At 36.7% G+C, this 21244-nt stretch overlaps 1 protein-coding gene across 2 annotated transcripts in view; it reads left to right on the forward strand.

Moving 5' to 3' along the window:
- Nucleotides 1-21244, forward strand: part of IFT172 (intraflagellar transport 172) — a 3348311-nt gene that overhangs the window by 2814701 nt on the left and 512366 nt on the right. For both annotated transcript variants that reach the window (XM_044075467.1, XM_044075468.1), the window contains exon 40: nt 16056-16172. In XM_044075467.1, the coding sequence (XP_043931402.1) occupies nt 16056-16172 (117 nt within the window). The remainder of the gene's footprint in view (nt 1-16055; nt 16173-21244) is intronic.

Raw genomic sequence — 21244 nt, forward strand, 5'->3', positions numbered from 1 at the left:
GAAAAACAAATTTATTCGACAAATTACTTCAACCTGCTGGCCACCAAAACCAGGCTATCTGCAAGAAAAATACTGCAAGCCCTAGGGTTCATGGCCTCTTGCATTCTACTAATTCCATATGCAAGACTGCATATGAGGAAATTTCAATCAATGGTACCTAAAAAGTCTCTGGTGTCAACATTCTCAGGACCTGGAAACAATGATTCCTATCATTCCTTGCCTAAGGACAAAGTTCCTTTGGTGGGCAGAAGCCTGCAACCACAACAAGGGACTCCCTTTCACTCTACCCCCTGACGCCCAAATGCTAACAACAGATGCATCAGACTATGCATGGTGGGCTCACATGGCAGGGCAATGCATTCAGGGCAAGTGGAGCCCAAAGCAAATGCACCTGCATATCAATCAAAAAGAAATGTTAGCTGTACAGAATGCTCTGACAGCCATCAAAGGTCTTATTCTTCCAGGACAACTATTGGTAAAGACAGACAACACCACAGTTATGTGGTATATAAACAGGCAGGGGGAACCCATTCCTACTGACTCTGCAGATTAGCCATGGTTCTGTGGAACACAGCCTTGAGCAACCAAGTGCACCTGCAAGCTCAATTCCTGCCAGGCAAACTAAATTCACTGGCAGACGACTTAAGCAGATATTTCATGGACTTACATGAGTGGAAACTGGAACCCAAAATATTCAAGCTTTTGAAGAACAGGTGGGGGGGCACCAGAGGTGGACCTCTTTGCTTCCCCTCAGAAGTATCAATTGAGCAAATATTGCACCAGAACTCCCCCACAGCCAAGCTTGGAAAGTGGATGCCCTCTCCTTTACCTGGGAAAGCCTCTCAATCTATGCCTTTCCCCCTCTGCCCCTCCTCTCAAAGATTCTACTAAAGATCAAACAGGACAATCCTGATTGCACCAGACTGGCCACGCCAGCACTGGTACCTTCTTTTGTGCAGTCTGACACTAATGCCACCATGGCACCTGCCTCCGACCCCCACCCCTGCTGTCCCAGAAGGAGGGCCAGATTTTGCACCCTCAGTTGCAGACCCTGAACCTAGCACCCTGGCTCATCTCTGAAAGTATACAACCTGTTTTTCACATCTGGGCAGAGAATAGAGATAAGAAAAGGACAAACATCAGTCAGTGTAAGTGGGAACATGGGCTGTAACATCTGCTTTAGCATGAGTATCCTTAATTTTAGGTTAGGTAATACCTGTGGGTGCATCTGTGGTGGCATTTGTTCCTGTCTGGAGGCTTAAACTTCATTTTTTGAAGTTGTACATAGTTTGTGTTTATTTTAAGTTAACAGGGGATGGGCATGTTCTGAAAATATGTTTAGTTTTTTTTTATTTGAGGGTTTTCATTAAAACAAAAAGTCCTGAAGTCCTGAAAAAGTGTGACATAGGTTCAAATGGAGATGAAAACAAGCAAGTGTATAAAAAAAATCAGTCTGCCAAACATTAGAGTGTGCATTTAAGATAAAAGTTGAAAATGAATATTCAGAAAAAACTGTCATGTTTATTAGGTGGGAGCATACCTCCCAACTGTACCAAATTACTCGGTTTTTACCGAGTTTTGGGGTACAAATAATGGGTGCCATGATTCCCGAGTGGCACCCCTTCATTTCCGATTTTTTTACAGCTTCTTTTTAAAAAATTTTTCTTTCGCACTTTTGAGCTGATGTCATCACATACGCGATGATGTCAGCTCCATCAGCCTGTCAGAATTGAGCTGAAGGGCTCACATGCACAGATTTCCGGCTGCTTGAATGGCTCTGCAAGGAAACAACTGCTGCTGCAGAGCTCTACATGGAGAAAGGAGTTTTTTTTCTTAGTTTCTACTTGGGATCTGCAAGAAGCTCTACACACGGAGAACATTTCTGTGACTATGAACAGAGAGAGAGAGTGAGTTATTTATTTCTGAACAGAGATTTCTGGTGCTCCATGGAGTTGCTTAAGCTGCACAGAGTGAGTTATTTATTTGTGAATGGTCTGGTCCTGCACCGAGTTGCTTAAGCACAGACTAGAGTGAGTTATTTATTTAACAGTCCGGAGGTTGCTTTTGCTTTCTAAGGTTGCTTTGCTTAAGCCACACATGGACTGGTCCTCCACGGAGTTGCTTAAGCACAGAGTGAGTGAGTTATTTATTTGTTAATGGTCCAGAGGTTGCGCTTTTCCTTTCTAAGGTTGCTTTGCTTTAGCCACACACGGTCCGGTCCTGCACGGAGTTGCTTAAGCATAGAGTGAGTTATTTGTTAATGGTCTGGATGTTGCTTTTGCTTTCTAAGGTTGCTTTGCTTAAGCCGCACATGGTCCAGTCCTGTACTGAGTTGGTTAAGCACAGAGTGAGTTATTTATTTGTTAACGGTCCGGAGCTGAGGTTGCTTTTGCTTTCTAAGGTTGCTTTGCTTTAACTGCACACAGTCCAGTCCTGCACGGAGTTGCTTAAGCACAGAATGAGTTATTTGTTAACGGTCTAGCAGTTGGTTTTGCTTTCTAAGGTTGCTTTGCTTAAGCTGCACATGGTCCGGTCCTGCACGGAGTTGCTTAAGCACAGAACGAGTTATTTATTTGTTAACGGTCCGGAGCGGAGGTTGCTTTTGCTTAAGCTGCTGAGTGTTGGTGTAGAATTAGTGGCATTAAGGTGATTGATCTGATTGGTGTAGTTCTGTATTTGACATGTCCTTATACAATTCTGTATTTTTTTTTTTTTTTCAGAAAAATGAAAAGAAGCTTTTAAGTTTTGAATGACCAGGTAGATAAAAGTCAGGTGTGATTGCTAAGAGAGCTGGGTAGATCTTGTCATGTGCATACTCAGGAATATGGGTTATAAGGATGTCTGGGATAGTGTTTTTGCAGCCTTGAATTTGCTGTGTTGTTCCTTAATTAAATACTTCTGTCAGACTGAAAGGACTAAATGTAGTGTTAAGACAGTGTTTTAATCGATCAGTTCCAGTCAGGTTTGGTGTCACTAAGAACAATTAACTTGTGATGCTTGTCAAGCCCTGTATCCTTAGTAGGTCTTTTAAGGCTACTAAAGAGTCAAGAGGATATAGATTGCTCTAACTAAGATTTTGTGAAGAATTACCCATCATTATCTTGATAAGTATCCAGTTTGGGTCAGTGTCAGTACTTGTACTAGTTTTAGCAGTATTTCTTGGTGAGAGGTTGGAGGTTTTTTCTACAAGAGTTCCTCAATCCTGCCTAGATCCTGGTTTGTGGTCCTGAAATAAGTGATAGATGGCTGCAATATTAGGTGGTATCCAGGAGTCATCTTTGAACCACAGTTCTGAAATGCATAACATTTGTGGGCATTATTGAGAAAGCAATACCTGTAGTTGTACCCATAAGACAAGCTGTTGAGAATAGTGATTTTCTACAAGTAACATTTGCCAAAGTAATGTTGTTATTGGGGATTACTGAGTTTGTGTAAAATGCAGAAGCTGGACAAGTGGCTGGCCTTGGATTAAGCAAAATATCACCTGCCAGTAGTCCCAATAGTGCCTAAAATTCTTGTTTAATTTATAGTGTTATTGTTATTTCTGTAGTAGATAGATGTTTTTCATATATGTTAAATTATGTTTAAAAGTACAGCTTTGTGTATCTGTCACCTAGTAAATATATGAACTGGAATAAATGGCTGTCTGTTGTAAGAATAGTTCTGCAAGTACTGTATCGTGTTGACTTCATATGCAGTTTTGTAAGATTTACAGTTAAGCTCTGTACTAAATAATAAAAATAATATACAGAAGAGCATATTTGAAACTATATTGGGATGTGTAACAGAGTACTGTCAGCTAAAATATGAACCAGAAAAGAAGTGAATGAGTTGATTTGAAAATGTAAAAGAGTGGTTGATAAGGAAAAGGATGTGTTTAAGAGGGTGTGATAAAGGCAGGATAGTGGGTGTGTAGCACAGCAAGTAAAAAAAAAGTATTGCCTCCTGGGGTGGTTTGGGTATGGCTAGTGACTATGTCCCTTTTGGACAGGGGCAATCTGTAGGATACTCAATGCCTAGGGACACATCCATGCCATCCTCTTGCCCCTAAGGGCCATATATTGGGTAAAATCAGTTATATTGGCTAGTCTTATTAGGGATCTTAAACCATTAGCTTAGTAATATCCTATGAACAGATGCAAGTGAGAGGGTAGAGAAGTGGGACACCATTCTGATCATGTCAAAGTAATCAGTGTGTACATGATGCTTGTACATACCATGAGTAAACGTCTTGAAAGGTAGTTAGGTAAGTAACTAAACATTTAATGAACCCATTTCCAATGAAGTTAAAAGAATTACTAAATACTCTTCAAAGCATCTCAGGAAGCCTATACACAAGCCTGCTAATGTTGCCAAACTAGAGTTAAACCAAAGTACTGTGAGGCAGAATAATAAAAAGAAAAAAATATGTATGTTCAGAGAGGGGTACAGTTCTGTATAACTAGTCTAATAGAACACTGCAATCACATATGCAGAGGTAGGGAGAAAGAATAGCAGAGCAGTACACAGATGTCAGGGGACAACCACACTTTTGTAAGGCACTAAAGATTAAACTGCAGCCATTTAAATTAACAGTGTCCACAAGCAGAGTTAAAAGTCCTTGCATCTAAAAGGTTGGAGGTCACTTATGATTAAATGAGAAAATGTGCAGAGGACATAAATTAACATAAGCTGAGTGACAGTTGTCATTAATTACATCTTCCTGTAATATGATTTGTTTGACATTTGACAATATTTTTGTGATGCAGCCAGCCTACATGGAGTGAATTACAAAGCAGTGCAAAGATTAGATACATAATTAAAGGAAGCAGAAAGCATTCAGTGCTAATTGGTAGCAGAAACAGTGCACCTGCTATAAAGAGGAGCATGGCAATCAGCCTTCTTACAATAGTTTTAACCTCATAAACCATTGTATAGTCTTACTCTACTAATACTTTGAGTGCACAAAAACAATGAGTAAAAAGGTCACACAGGAAAACCAATTGGTTAAAAAACACAAAAAGAAAAGTCTAGCAAAGCTAAACTTTTCACTGTGTGATATGGTGTGTGTGTGTGTGTGTGTGTGTGTGTGTGTGTGTGTGTGTGTGTGTGTGTGTGTGTGTGTGTGTGTGTGTGTGTGTGTGTGTGTGTGTGTGCAAGTATACTTTTATCATGGAAATGTTCTGAATAGGGCAGTTTTGTCATTATTGGTTCATGCACTTTGTTTCATTGCCTAGTGGAAAATTGTTTAAACAGTAAATGTAAAATCCGGTCTAACGTAAGTCTAGCAAGTGTGCTGTATTATACAAGGAATATCATTTAATAAAGTCAGGAATGTGTATTAAAGAATGCATGTATGTTTCTTGTTTTGTGTGCAAGGGGCCTATGATTTGAAAACAGCACAAAGGTATTCTTTATCCACCACTGGCCAGATGCATTTTCTTTGGATGTGGTGTGGGTTTCAATGCTGTTTCAATGAATGTGAGTTTCAAGGGCAGAGACGTTTTAATGCCAAGTCTATTTTCATTGTGCGACAGTATTGCTTTGTTTAGCAGATATCTATTAATGTTTGTGCATTGTGCTATAAAATGTAAAAATAAAATCTAAATAATCATTGTAGTAGTAAAACAGTATGCACACATTAGTGTTTATGATAAATGGGGTGAAATAGCCAGGTAATGGGACATTGGAATGGCTGCAGGGGAACTCTGACGCTATATTTTGGTTCTGTTCTTCAGTTTGAGTTTGAAAGTTGGTATCCCACAATTCCATTGGAATGGGCAGGGTTATGCAAGTATGTATGCAAATTTTATGTTAATTCGCGTACAGATTTGTACCTATTTTTCATGAGCCTTGTCCAGATTTTTGATATTTCCAGGTTGAGAGGTATAGGTGGGAGCAATAGGTTTTTATCATAATGGCTTTGCTATCCATATTATCTTGGAAAGTAAATGGCCTTACAGGTATAGACAAAAAGAAAAGAGTATTGAATTATATTAAGAATGCAGAGTGCAAATAGCAATACTGCAGGGGGATGCATTTGTAAAGAAATGAGTTTGTGAATTTAACACAAAGAGGATTACAAGATGGATATTCAACAGAATTTCAGGGACAAAAGAAAATGAAGTAATGATACTGATTGCTAGAGGGACTCCAATAGTGACAGAAGAGGGAACAAGACAGTAGATTTGTGGTTGTAAGGGGCTATTGACAAGGGAGGAGGATTATGCTGGCATGTATTTATATTTCATCAAAAACTCCTACTGTAGAGCTGATGAAAATTTTGGGAGGAATAATTAGCTTTCATCCAGGAATATTACTTATAGGTTGGGACAGGAATTTAATTTGTAATACTGAGGATGTATCACAGGGGCGTAGAAGGGAAAATATAACAAAAGAGGGTAGATTTCTGAATTTTCTATTTTCCAAGGTGCAGTGACTGTGCTAGACTGGATTAAAGTTATATTTCACAGGAACATACATTTAATTGAAAGCTGTGACATACATTCAATAATTATTTCAGATCACACACTGATAAAAAGTTAGATAAAAATGCAGTAGTGAAGTAAAAATGAGACACTGGCACTTTTTTTGCCTACCTGTGGAGGAATTTAAAGAATGTGTAGTAGAAATTATTCACTCGTTGTTTCAGAAGATAGAGATTTCTTCAGATATAATAACTAGTGAGTGGAAAGTAAAACTGGAGTTTAAAAATAGAGTATAAATAAAATAGAAATGTATGGTTAAGAAGTAATAGAAATTATTTAGAGGGGCTGGCAAAGGTTAAAGCATTTCAGAATAAGGGGACCCTCATAAAAAAGCTGAGGCATAACTGCAGAATGTTAAAGAACAAATAATGTAGTATTTGGATAATATGCAGTTTAGAAAGATTGCTGTTAAGGAACTATTTTTAATAACAGCTCCAGAGTTCAAAAAAATTTGCATAAAAGTTCCTTTTTTTGTCATTTTGGCTGGTTGCTGTTATAGTATAAAAACTATTAGAACAGGTTGGTCTTGTATCTATATCTGTTATCTATCTATCTATATGTGCATGTGTGTGTGTGTGTGTGTCTAAATATATATATATATATATAAAATATTTGTATCTCCCTTCCAACCTGTTTTACTAATAATAGCATCCAAATTCATACATTTAGTCCTTATTTCCATTGTGAAATGTAAGAATATATAGATCCATTTATACAGTCTAGGAATGTGTACAGTTCTTGACTATTCCCTTCCAGACAGTGAAATTGTAGTCCACATAATGATCATATGTAGCTAAATATGAGCTATAATGTGAGGTAAATATAAAATGAGTTTCCCACTACTATGATGTGAAAACAGGGGCTACAGCCACACCCATGACTATGCACCCCTGATTTGCTTATGATATTCTCCTTCAAAAAACACATAGTTATTACTCAAAATCACTTCTATGAAGGGCATTATGATGTTGATATCATCATGTGTATAGTCTCTGTCACTAATTAATGTCTCATTAAGCCATTGCAGTCCAACATCATGGTGGATTGCAAGAAACAGGTCTTTCACTTCAGTCCCAATCAATAAGACATCTCCAACAAACTTGCTTTTACTCATGATTTTAAGAAAGTGCCATGAGTCCACTAAAATATGCTTTTTATCCCAAAAATAATCTCTTTAATTTGTTATCCACAAATTTAGCCAAACGTTCTGCCTAGGAACCCTAGGCCACTGCTTTTTGTCTTAATAGGGTTTCTGAATTCCTTCATGAGCCTTTGGAATGCCAAACATTGTAGGAATTAGGAGCTTTTTCACCCTTACAATATTGTCCTTGTGGGAAACTTATATTCCAACTCATTTCCATCCAACCATAAGTCTAATTTGTGGTAGGCTATATTTACTTCATTACTAGACATACTACAAAAATACATTCCATTATTCAAATAATGTAAAATTTTTTGGAGTGAATCTATCAATTTTTACTGCCCCACCCCCATTACTGTATTTCATGATCATTAGCATTCTGCCAGTTTTTAGCTCATTTAATAACGACTTTTACTCGACAGTCATATTGTGAAACATTCCATTCAATTGGCTGTCATCAAAACATTGCCTTATATCCTGTTCACAAAGTTTTTCAGATAAGGCAATTGGTGGAGCTAAAGGGGAATAAAGACACTTTTCCTGTGGAGACTCATTTGGTGATTGTCATTGTGCCTTCTTTCTTCAAATAATTAACTGTGCATTTTAAAAGCAACAGGAAATGAAATGTAATGTGTTCTGAAAAAGTTCCATTTTATTGTGTGGATTGAATGTGCTAAATTAGTTTGTTACTGGCAAGTATTTGGTTTTATTACAAGTTTTGTTTTTTACATGACTTGGAGTTATTTTTGATTAACAGTATTTTAAAAGGAGAAGTGACGACATCTTGGAAGAAAGGTGTGGTGGCTGTATTACTCAGACAGTAAAGACCTGTGAGACCCAGCTTCAAATTGACCCATTTCAATTGTATACCTTGCTTATAAGGTATTTATGTCTGCACTAGATAAAAGAAAGGCAAACATGTTGCCAAAATTGATAGATATGGATTAGTGTGTTTTTTGTGGAGGGGAAGCAAACATTGGACAGCATCAGTAGAGCAATAATGATCCAGAAGGGGGCAGAATGTAAGAAAATACCTCTGTTGTTGGAGGGATCTTGATTCAGAGAAAGCATTTGACAGAGTAATCTGGGATTTTATAAGTACATTAATAGAAGTATTTGCATTCCCTGATAAGTAATAAGGTTAATTAGGAGGCTATAGGAAGGAACAGAGACAAGGATTAAAGTAGGAGGGTTTGTCTCTGATAAGTTGTGTTTGAACAGAGGAACCAGGTTGGAGTGTCCTCTTTCCCCTTTGTTGTTTGCTTTATATTTAGAGCCACTAACAAAGAAAATAAGGCACTCAGAAATTCAAGTATTTAATTGGTATGGTAATCAAGAAAATGTGGCTTTATTTGCAGATGATATTATTTTGTACATGTTAAATCCAGAAAAGTACATCTCAATGTTGTGGAACATTTTGAGACAGTTTTAAGTCTTTTTAGGATATAAAATTTATAAAGATGAAACAAATGCTGCAAGTATAAATTATGTACCTACACACAAATTGGTTCAACAGTACCCATATTTATGGGGACATAATAAGAGTAAGTGTTTAGGAGAGTGGATTAAAAAGGTTTCTCTTTTTACAGCTAAGGATGTGTGCAAAGAGACTAAATAAAAGATCATACAAAAACTGAGAAACTGGAAGCTCTTATTTATGGATATGGATAGAAAGATACAAGCATTGAAAACATTTTTAGTCCCTTTTGTCTTATGTATGGGTTAGGCATATTTTTAATAACAAGAGGAAAAGGTTTGAATAAGAATTACTAAAGAGTTGAAGATTTTTTTCTGGGAGGGGAAAAGGAGTTAAGTGAGATAAAGTGATCCTTCCAACAGGAGAAGGTTTTTTAGGATTGCCTAATGTGAACGGATATATTAGAGCTACTAGAGCTACGCAGTTAGGGCTTATATATATATATATATATATATATATATATATATATATATATATATATATATAAAATAAAAGCAGAAGGCTATAATTCATAGTCGAAAGGGATGATAAAGCAGGGGGAGGGAAGTTTAAGAAGTAGAGAGTAGGATTTTGGAGGCAGATCCTTAAAGAGAACAATAGCAACCATACAGAGTATTATATTCATAATGTAGCAGAAAGTATTCGGAGAACTAAGCCAAAATGTGAATGAAAAAAGGAGATTTTGCCAGTAGAGATGACTGCAAGTAGGGGTACAGCAAATAGGCAAGGGGGTGGTATTTACTGAAAAAGCTGACAAAGGAACCATGGTATTAGGATTAAATAATTAGAGTGGGATAGGTAATAGAGTGGGATGAGACCAAGAAATGGTTGGATTGCATGTTAGAGACTACCTTGCCTACCAGGGATTGATATCAGAGTATAATCAAAGAGAAAGGGATAGGGGAATCCTGAGTGAAAGACCTGCTCTGATAGAGTTTTTAATTGAGTCTTTAACACTAACTGCTGTTAAAAAGAGGTAATTAGTAGGGCTTGATAACTGTAAAAGTCAGTCAGATGAGGTTAGAATAAATTAGGAAGAGAGACTGGAAAACAATTTACAGTGGAGTAACGGAAAGACTAAGCATGGTTCCCAAATATGTGCCAAACTCAAGGAGGTTTAGGGTTTTTGTTTGGAAGTATTTTTATAGGTATTAAGGCGTCTATATTGAATTAATGAAAATCCTCTTATGCCGTATACATAAACATCGGCACGTATACGCGAAGTGGCAGAAGAGCGAATGTCCGAACGTCCAGAACCGCGAAGATAGAACTGCCATAGTTGTCCACAGCAGTAGGTGATTTCCTTATCTGGTATAGCTCCCTAAGGTAAGTGTGCGATAGTTACTGACCTTAGGGTTAGGGTGCGGGTTAAGGTAAGTGCATATGTAGTGGGACATTTAATTTAGATGTTAGGGTTAGAAATAGGGTTACGTTTAGTGTATATATATAGTAATGTAGTTGAGTAGCGGAGTATATACGGTAATATTTTTTTTTTACTTTTCGGGTGTTTTTTTAATAGTTAGATGTATTTGTTTGTCATGTAGGTTTTATTAGGATATGTAGGTGAAATGTAGGTATGGGTATAGTGGGGTTTTTTTTATTTTGTTTGGGTAGGCAGTATGTAGCGGGAGGTGGAGTTGGCCAATTATGGAGAGTTGACGTTTTGTATTTCATGGTTTTGTACATTTGCTGTCTTTGCTTATCACTGTTTATGTGTCAGTGTTTACTTATTCGCGCAAGAGGATTTTCGGTAATTCAGTATAGGCCCTATTTTTTATTCCCCAAGCAAACTTCAAATAATTTGTACTCAGGTAGATAGCAGTGCTGGCAGTGTGATGGGGAAGAAAGCGGTAACTGGGGACATGTTTTGAGAGTGTAATGAGTTGGCAAATTTCAAAACTTCCCTACAGAGTATTCTGTCAGAAATATTGGGTGAGCAAATGGCTGTAACTAAGAAAACTATTCTTTTGAGCTGGGACACAGGATTGGCTTACCTAGATGTAGAAAGGCCTTATTAAGTTTAATTTTGTTGGCTGTCAAAAAAGTAATTGCAAGAAAATGGAAATTAAAATCTAACCCAATTGTATTTGAAGTACTGGGGATTATAAAAGAGATAAAAGAACTGGAAGAGGGATCCTTAGAAAAGGGAGTTTCAAGTTGCATAGAAATAATTGGAAATTGTAGCAACAATACATGGTGTATAATGTTCAGGAGGAGGAGGAGGAATAAGGTTTAAGGGAAGGCAGCAACTAAGCAATTTATGTGATGTTGGACGATGATAGTAATAAAGAAAGAAAATTTGTCTAGTGTATAATGTATGTAAATGGAAAAATGTTAATATGGTTGTTTTCTTTTCTGTAAATGTATTTTTGCCTACATGTTAAGTGATAATTTAGTAAAGGTGTTTAAAAAAATGTTTGTACCCATCACCTGTTTCCCTTGGAGTTCCAACTACCAGTGGTGGATTTTGTGAAATGAGTGTTACAGTGGCGGAGGGATCAGAAGTCTCACAATCTAGACCTGTCCTTCTAACTCCAGACCCTAGTTCAGTTAGTCCAGACGAACTTACTGGATTTTGCATGAAAACATTATCCAGGGGAGTTCTAGTGCAGAAGCTACAAATCACATAAATAACAAAGAAGTGTTAACAGTTATTCAGACCTTAAAAGTTCTTCACCACTTACAGTCTCCCAAAGCCTCTTATTGGTCTCAGGTAACATCACATTTATGTGGTACTTCAGCACACAAGGGGTACAAGGCCATATCCTCTTTGCTGGTCGTCAGTGATGGCCCGGAAGTTAGCTTTACAGCATTATCTGATGTGTCAGGCCTCATACATCCTATCAGAACAAAATCTAGTGCAAACAGACTATATAGGTCCTGAACAGACCCTCAGGAGTGGAAACTCAGGACAGTGGTTTACCTGGATTTGGTCCATATGTGGGGAGCACTTCTAATAGTTCTGTTCTCCTCCTTTCAAAACAGATATTTGGAAAAATTCTGTTTAAGGCATCCTTGCTGCCATGCTTCGAGGACAGAAGCATTCTTGTTTCCTTGGATGGGGATGTTCCTTTGTGCATTTCTAGGCTTTCCACCAATACTCAAGGTACTTATGAAGATTCAGAAAGAATTATCAAAGGTCATTGTGATGACCCCATTTTGGCCCAGGCAAAATTGGTTTTCCTTTGAATGAAACTGACCAAGGGCGATTGCTGTATGCTTCCTCACAATATGGATCTGCTCACACACTGTCAGGGGTGACTGGTGCACTCCAACTGAGAGCAATTGCTAGGACAGCCTGTATGATTCTATCTTGATACTTTTTAGGCATTGGTTGCATGAGAATATGCAGCAGCTACTGAAGGAGGCAAGAAAACCTGTAACTGGAAAATATATATTTACAAGTGGAAAAGTTTTTCTATGTTGTGTCTAACCAGTATCAGAGGGCCTGGTATGCTGTTGATCCCTCTAGTTTTAAAATGTTTGTGTGAGCTACTCAACAGTGGTTTGTCTTATGCATCTATCCAAGTGCATCTTATGGCCATCTCAGCTTGTCTGCTGTGTAGCCTCCCTTTCACATCTTTTTGTTGTCAAACATTTTATGACATTTTATGAAAGCAGTTGCACTTGACACCCCCCTCAAAGCAAATTCCTCCTCCTCCTCCTTGTGATCTTGTTCTTGAAAAATTGACATTATCTCCTTTTGAACTTGCCTTTCAGGCAGATTTGAGATTCATCACTTGGAATACTGTTTTAATTATTGCTCTAAGATTGGCAAAGCAATTCTCTGTGCTGCAAGCTCTCGTGGTGGGTCAAATTTATCTGATTTTCCTCAAGGACAGGGTTGTTTTTTGCACTAATCCTTGTTTCATGCCAAACGTATCTCAATTTACCATGAATCAAGCCAACAACATCCCAGTTTTCTTTCTGCAACCTAAAGATAAGGGAGAGAAGCTTTTGCCAACTTTTGATGTGCAGAGTCAGCTGAGGTGCTACCTTGACAGAACTAAGCCCTTCAGGAAGGCTTAACAGTTGTTTATTTCCTATCCTGGGGCTAAAAAGTGGTCAACCTGTTTCTGAGCAAATGTTTGCTCATTTGTTGCCCTCTTCTGTTGCTTTTTTTGTTACTCCCACCATAGAAAATCTATTCCAGTCATGGTTATGGCACATTTCACTAGAGTCATATCCTCTTTGTTGGCATTCTAGAGGCAGCAATAACCTGGTCCTCTGTTAATACCTTTACGTAGCACTACAAACTGTATTCTTTCTTAATTTCCATGGCAGGCTTTGTGAGTACCATTCTCCAGGGGCTTCTGAATCCTTATTCTGCCTCCTCCCAGGTAGAGTAAGCATTGGGAATCTGCCCATAAGCCACTGAGACAGTGTGAATGATGAACATAGTACAGTTGTGTAAGTCCTACTTATCTGTAACATTAGGTGTTTAAATTTCACACTGCCCCAGTGGGAGCAGCCAGTCTCCATTCCCCTTCCTTTTTATATAGTTGATGGAATCCCATCTTGTGTTGGTAGGCTTTGGTTGTTTGTGTTGGTGTGGTGTGGCTGCATATTTGTTGGTTTCAGACAATATTTGCTTCTGGTCCTTCTTGGTTCTTACTACTTGGTCCTAAAAGCCTGAATAACTGACTTTCTGTGAAAGGGGTTGGACTTCCTTTAATAGGAGGGGCTTAGTAGATCAGCTATTACAGAAAGTCAGAGGGAGGATTCTGATCTCTGGAAAGCTTACATTGTGGGTTTGTGCAGGCACAGAACCTGTATGCCACTGAGATAGTATGAAATTTGAGCATCTACTGTTACAGGTAAGCGAGACTTAGGCAACTGTACATTCTGTCTCTCTCTAGATCATGAAGTCAAGAACTCATACAAGTGCCAAAGAGCCAACCTGGCCATTTGAAATCAGAGACAGAAAATGTTGTCAGCCCCTTTGCACAGATGGCAGTAGTCAGAAGTTGTTCACAGTGAGGCTAGTGGGAAGGTCCTTCACACACACACAGGCATTTATCAAGGCATCACTACAAGGGCAAGCATCAGAGTATTCTTCTTGCTAGTACTGGTGAAGAGATACAATTTGTTGTAGTACCACCAGTCAGTGAGTGGATTTCATGGTGTAACTGCCTGCTGAATGAAATCTTTGTGAAGATGTAGTATTGTGGTCAGTGCTTTATAACTGTCATTGCACTACGGTAGTCTTACCACCTCTGTGCACTGGGATGATAACAGATACTTTCCATACTAAGAAAAATTTACCTAGCCAAAGAAATTGGTTTTGGTTGTAAATTTGTTGACTACAACCTTGACAGTAAGGAAGAGATGCTTCATATTGAGACTATCACTTCTGAACTAAGAGTGGATAATGGCCATTTACAGTTATAATTTGGTGTATAGTGACACTAGGGGCTTTCTGCTTGAGTAGGGGAAGGTATTAGATAATGAATGAGAGACTTCTGTCTAGATCTAGCAAATGCAAATTCATATGTCTGTCCTTGGAAGGTAGACTGCTTTTCAGCTGATTCCTTAAAGGTTTTGCTTTTGTCTCAAGGAGAAGTTAAAAGTGACTTTGCAGTTCACAATCTCGGTTCTGGAAATTGCTCTGATGCACTTATTTCAATCCTTTCATTCACCTATTAGAAAGTTCACCCATAAAGAGGACTTTTTATTCAAGAATCATGTAGACATTTCTCATGTGTGTAGCTTTAGAGGTTACTCAGGGCTTGAGTGCCTTGTGTTATGCACTTTTGTGAGTGCAGTAAGCAGATATCATGCTATACAGTAAAAGCAAAGTGATTAGTTGCAATGTTAGTGCTGTGTTTATGATGTATGAATAGAAGGCCAGACATGGGCTTGAAAAGAGATATGTTTATTTACTTGCATTTATTAACCTGAGTTACAAAGCTGATCAACATAAGACCTTTTTCAGACTCAACATGGGAGCATTATCTGGTTAAGTGGCATGCCCAGACTCACTGCTGGCAAATTGAGCCCGAGGGAATCAAACGCTGCTGCTCATTAACAGCTCATAGATGTAATTCTGTGTGCTGTCAGTTCATTCTGCGTTACATATATATTTTACAAAAGCATAACACAGTGATCTTATTTAACATCTTAGAGTGCAGTGATTTAAAAATATGTCTTCATATTATAAATATATATCATGTTAATCCCTGTTCCATCAAGTGTAGGATGCAAGAAAGAAGAAAGGATGAGCCATTTCTCAGAATATTAGAATAAATGTTGGCAAAAGCCAGCAAATACAATGGTATATTTATAAAATACAGAGGAGGCAGCCAAATGATGTTGAGGTCACCCTGGAATAGTGTTTCAGACCTTGATAGGGTAGTTCAACAGCTGTAGAAGCATTGGCACTGTTGTAGGATCCTACTTAGTACGCAACCACCTGCAAATATGTGCTCTTTTACATCTTTAATTTTGAAAAAAAGGGGTGAGAAGTGAAAAAATATATATAATTTGATAATAAGTTGTACTTTCCCCAAATTTTTTTAAACGTTTCACCACCACCACTGTCTCTATTACCCCAAAGTAGTAAAATGGCTTTGAGCTTGTTTGATAAATCCTAGATTCTTAGCATTAATAGAGCAGATGTGAATAATTTGTAAGCTTGCAAATTTAGAGCATGTAATGTTTATAAGAAAATAAATTACTTTTATTATTTTTTGAAGTAGAATTAGCCTGCAATATAAATGTTCAGCTTTAGACTCAGCTTCTAGATGTAGTTCAGTTGTTGAAACCACAGTTTTGGGAACACTGCATAATTTAATTCAAAACAGTGTAGATTATTAAATGTAAGAGACTGAGAATAGCTCATAAATTATTTTATTCAATATAAGATGTATTCTGACAAGAATATGATAGATAATGATGGAATGTTGTAGTTGATATAATTACTGGTGTTGCTTTTTATTGGCGGAGCTCATAACATTTTATTTTACCCTAGAACTATAAGATCCTTCATAAGTATGTTGCACTGTATGCCACACATCTTATCAAGGAAGGGGCTACAGAGAAGGCACTGAGCTTGTACGTACAGCATGGTGTTCCAGCCAGTTCACAAGTAAGTGAAAGATTGCTTTGTGCTATTGGTATGATTTGAATAATTTTCAAACTGTATAGTGAGTAGATATGTTTGCTGTATGCAGGGCTTATTTTTCCTCTTTGGTTTATTTTCTCCAGATCAGTTGTACAAGATAGCTCAGTATCCTGCTTTTTCAATATTTTATTACTTTTATCTTTCTAGTGCTTGAATTGTTTGATGCATTAATGCTAGATTAGCCAGTTTTCTCAAAGTAGTGTTACTAAAAACATTATTTGCTATTAGTAGATGCTGTTCATGCAGTAGTGATTGAAAAGAAGCAGCAGCAGCTTTATTCTTCCTTCAAGAGAAAGGAATACATAGAAGTCCATGGCATACAGATGTTATCAAAAATATAAACCTTACTACTCTTTCTCCAGCTTTTCTAGGTCCAAAAAAGTCCTTTCCATGAATGTTCATACTCAGGATGTACAAGACTGCTCCTTTTGAAGAACCTTTCAAAGAAAGCCCAAAGATCAGTGATGGAATTCTATCTTATCTTGAAAAGAGGTCTTTAGCTTCTCCTACCATGGCTGTTTCCATGGCAAACTCCATGGGCTACTTCTGTCTTATGTGGATCCTGTCTGTTGATTCACCGTGCTTTCACCCCTGCCCAGTCCAGATCATAAGCAGTCTTTTTAGGTCTTTCTGTTAATGAAGTTGAGGGAGGCTTTTGAAACTCAAGTCAAGGTATTTTTTCAGTTTTGGCTATGTTTTACTTACTTATTTTTCATGCTAGTTTTGATAGTGCCACTGAAATCCCTCAAAATATAGATAGCCTGGAGGAGTGATTCATCATCTTCTGATGCTACTAAGATTTTGTAGCAATCTGTATCTTATATCCTGTCTCTTGAGTGCTTTTCTGTCAGGATGAGGTTTCAAATCTGTCTTTAATAATGCTGCAGGGAGTTATTTTTGAAAACACTGACAGTTAAACGTTAATAGGGTATGACACCATTCTATCCTGAATTAGTAGCATCACTTATGGTTATATGATCTAGAGAAGGAGGGAGGGAGGGTGATTTTTTTCTTTTACCTTCTCATTTTCTTGTAAATCAGCAATTTTCCCCAGGATCATAGTGTACTCCATAACAACAAAACTAGAGCTTTTACCCAGACTAGGAGAACCTGATTTCATTCACAACAGAAAAAGATGTGTGTTTTAAGAGAAAAGAATTGTCATTTATTGCCAAACATCAGCTGTAGCTTGCACAGAAGATGGTGTTTACAGAAAATGCTGAAACAAGACTTAAGTATTCATTACTGGCATGCAAGAAAACCCTTAATACATGGTTTGTAGAGTATGTAATACATATAGTGTATGCTTTCCCTATGATGGGCTTACATGAAGATGATGAAAAGCATACAGAACACATACTTCATACATACACGGGCTCATATGATCTACTAGTACAACTCTACTACATCAGAAAGTACACTTTTCAGCCCTTTGCAATGTATGTCTTTAGAAAAATGAGACAACACTAAACAAGTATAATCCAGATTTCATCTCAGTTTACATTTGATTTATGTACCTAACTGCAGTTATATAGCATAGCTACTGTGGTTACTACAGATTTACATCTGCATATTGTATTTCAGTTTTATGAATATATAGTAAGAAAGATGCAAGGAAAACCCAAAATAATCATATGAAATTAAGCAAATAGAAAAAACATTAGGGAAGTTGTAAGTCCAACACCAGCATGGAGAAAGAGATGAGCGAAAGAAAATATGTTCTGAATCATCAAAAACTCCATCTAGTCACCATTAACAAAAGCTGTCACAAATTTTATATTTTGAACCTGTCATACGTGTAATGGAAAAAAAGGCAAATGCCTGGCTCGCCAATAGTATAAAATTAAATATTTTGTTAATATGGTGACAAGATTAATTTATTTCTGAATTTTATCATCAAAACATTTATTTTATGTAATAAAATCATCAGGAGTGAAAATTACTTGTTTGTATTCCATACCTGATATAATAACTTAATTGTATGGTAAAAACACTTCTGAACTTGATTACACAAGTATCAGCAGTGATTATACTACAATCAGTAGTGATAACTAGCAGGTGTATAAGAACAATACTGTGTGAATCTGTTAAGTTATAAATCCCATCAACCACATTCTCTATAATGAGTGGTATATTTATTGTGTAGACAACTTTTAACTGAAATGAGACATTGTGCTGCAAACATTATAATCAAAATGTACCTTAATAATGTCGACCAAGTTTAGAATGACTATCAGTCCCTATCTCCTTCAACCATCTTATTTTCCAGAGCATTTTATTTCTAACGGTTAGAGCTTCAGATATTATAATAATGATTTATTTTTATATAACTAATGAAGCAAACAGACTGTCATTGTTCTTTGTGAAACAAGGATATAGCTTCATTTATCTGTTGCATCTGATGATAGTGAAAATTATATTTGTCATCCAAATCAGGTAATGTAACTGATACATTATTGTCTAACTTTTCATGAAGTGTAGATCAATAGTTTGTTACTTTATAATTAATGAAGGTGACTAGTAAGATAGAATATAGAAGTTAAAGGTCCTGGAAGTATATACCATAACTGTTGCAGATTGTTTCTATTGTTAAGATGTCATTCAATCAGGATATAATGTACCCTGAATAATTTCATTTTCTTAATGCGTTATAAACATTTCCAGTCATTCTGAATAACATTATTAATAGAGTCAGACAGACGGAACAGTAGCATAATTCTTTGGATGTGGTTATTTCAACCCAAGCTGATCCTTCCATAAAGTAAGAATTTTGCAAGGAATGCTAGGGGATCCCCCTATCCACAGAAATCTGAAGAAAAAGTTGAAAAAGTCTGATGTATGATGCTGGAGGTGGCATCAAATGTTGCTGAAGGGGAAACAAACACAGTGATATTCAAAATATTGTATTCACATTACTGGGTCTAAGGAGAGCAAATTGAACTTCATGCTTCTTTTCTGTAGCTTGAACTAGACTTCATTGCATGTCATTTCAGATGCCTTATGAAACTGAATAGCATAATATAAACCAGGAAATCAAAACTGATGAACTACTGAAATTACCTTTGTATATATTTGAGGAGATCTTTTAAAATGATTACCTTTCAGCTTCTGAGTCATTCATTTGTAAACCAATTATATTTTTAATAGTCTTGAATATGTGTTGCATAAGCATAATTTCATGATAGTAGATAGTTAGGTGTGACAATGAACTGTCGGCATGTGCAGCTGCATGAAGCTAATGTCCATACCAGGTTATACCTTGCAGTGATTGAGCAAAATAAAGTGAAGGATTCATTTTAGAAACAAATAGTGAGAAGGAGAGTGGACACTCTTTTGCCTGGCTGCCGTAGTAAGTATACATTCTTTATTGATTAGATCAAACACTTTGGTGGGATTGAATACCTTTTGAGATTTTGTTGAGTTATCTATTTATTTGTTGACCTGGACAGAACACTAATCCCTCTGGTCCATTTTCAGGCTAAGCCCAGGATTTGCAACCAGTATTGTTCACACCAAACAGCTAAATGTACAATAATTTAATAATCACAATTTGAACACATTATTAACAATAAACAAAATTATTTTTTTCTTCCTGGACAAAATAGCAGTATTTATAAGGAACTGAATCTAAACTATTTATACGAATGTTATTAATAGTTTAAATATATATTGATAGTCTAAGTTTAAGACAGATAGGTAATTAAAAGTTGTAAACCAGATTTCCTTACTATTTGTCAACTGTCAATGTTATATTCACCTGACACGTTGACTGTGGGATATCTCACCCAGATATAGTTATGCAGTGTAGTATTATTTTGAAAAAGTAGCAAAGTTATATATTTTCTTTTTAAAGACATCTTTATTAAATCCTCAGATTTTAAATGTTAACATGAGTATGCATATATTCATAGAAAAGTAAACAAGCTGTAGTAACATTTTCCACTGTCGCTATACAGTATACATATTTTTTTTTTATATGTTTTTATATTTTAGAGAGTCTTGAATATGTGTTGTTTAATGATTTTCATTCACCCAAATATTACATTAATTGCTCAATCCCTGCCTTTTGTTAAACCTCACTCCTTATTGTGAACATTATTCCAGAGCTGGTGTTTCATTCGTTCTGCCCTCTCCATTTATCTTTGCTTGTACTCTGTCAATCCCTGGCATGGAAGCAGTCCCTAACCTGCAGTCCAGATTTCTGCTTCGCCTTCTCCCACTCTATCACTTTTCCCTCCTGGGTTATTTGCTCCCAACACAATGGTTCCTTTGATAATTCTATCCAGTAATTTCCAGCCCCTCTTGCCCATTTCCTGTATCTGTAGATGCAGTTATTCCTATTGGTAAAATCTCCATTCATGTGCTGGCTTAGTTCTTAGATTATTTTGTGCAACTTTATGAATAAAATATCTTGTATGGTTGTTGTTATAAACCTTAATGACTTGCATTCAAAATCCTACTCTCTATCTTTACTCTCAAACCCTCTAGTTTCATCATTATCCCTTTAAACTTTGATTTATAACCTTCTGTTTGAGTTATTTATATGAGCCTTAACTGCACAACTGTAAAGTATTTGTTCAAAACATATAATGCCACACCACCTCATTTTGTGGGGACAATCAACTTATCCATCTTTACTCTTCCTGTCCCAGATAAATTCCTTTAGCTCTTTATTAACTGTCATCCACACCTTCTTCTCTGTTGATAAAAATGCACCTGACCTATATATGAGACTAAAGAGAATAAAAACAATGTCACTGCTTGTGTCTTATTACCCATATCCATATTCAATAGCTTCCAGCTTCTCAATTTTTATATTATCTTTTTAGTCTCTTTCCACGTATCCTTAATTAATCTGTACAACTAAATACTGCATCTTATGTCCACATAAGTATGGGCATTGCTAAACCAATTCATGTGTAGGTATATAATTTGCTGCTATAGCCGTTGTTTTATTTTCATGTATTTTATGCCCCCAAAGGACTTGAAATTATTGTTTAATATTCTGCAACACTGAAATCTCTTTTTGGATTTAT

The sequence above is a fragment of the Protopterus annectens genome, chromosome 6.part1, assembly GCF_019279795.1.
Source record: "Protopterus annectens isolate FY-2018-M chromosome 6.part1, PAN1.0, whole genome shotgun sequence".
In the NCBI taxonomy this organism is placed as follows: domain Eukaryota; kingdom Metazoa; phylum Chordata; order Ceratodontiformes; family Protopteridae; genus Protopterus; species Protopterus annectens.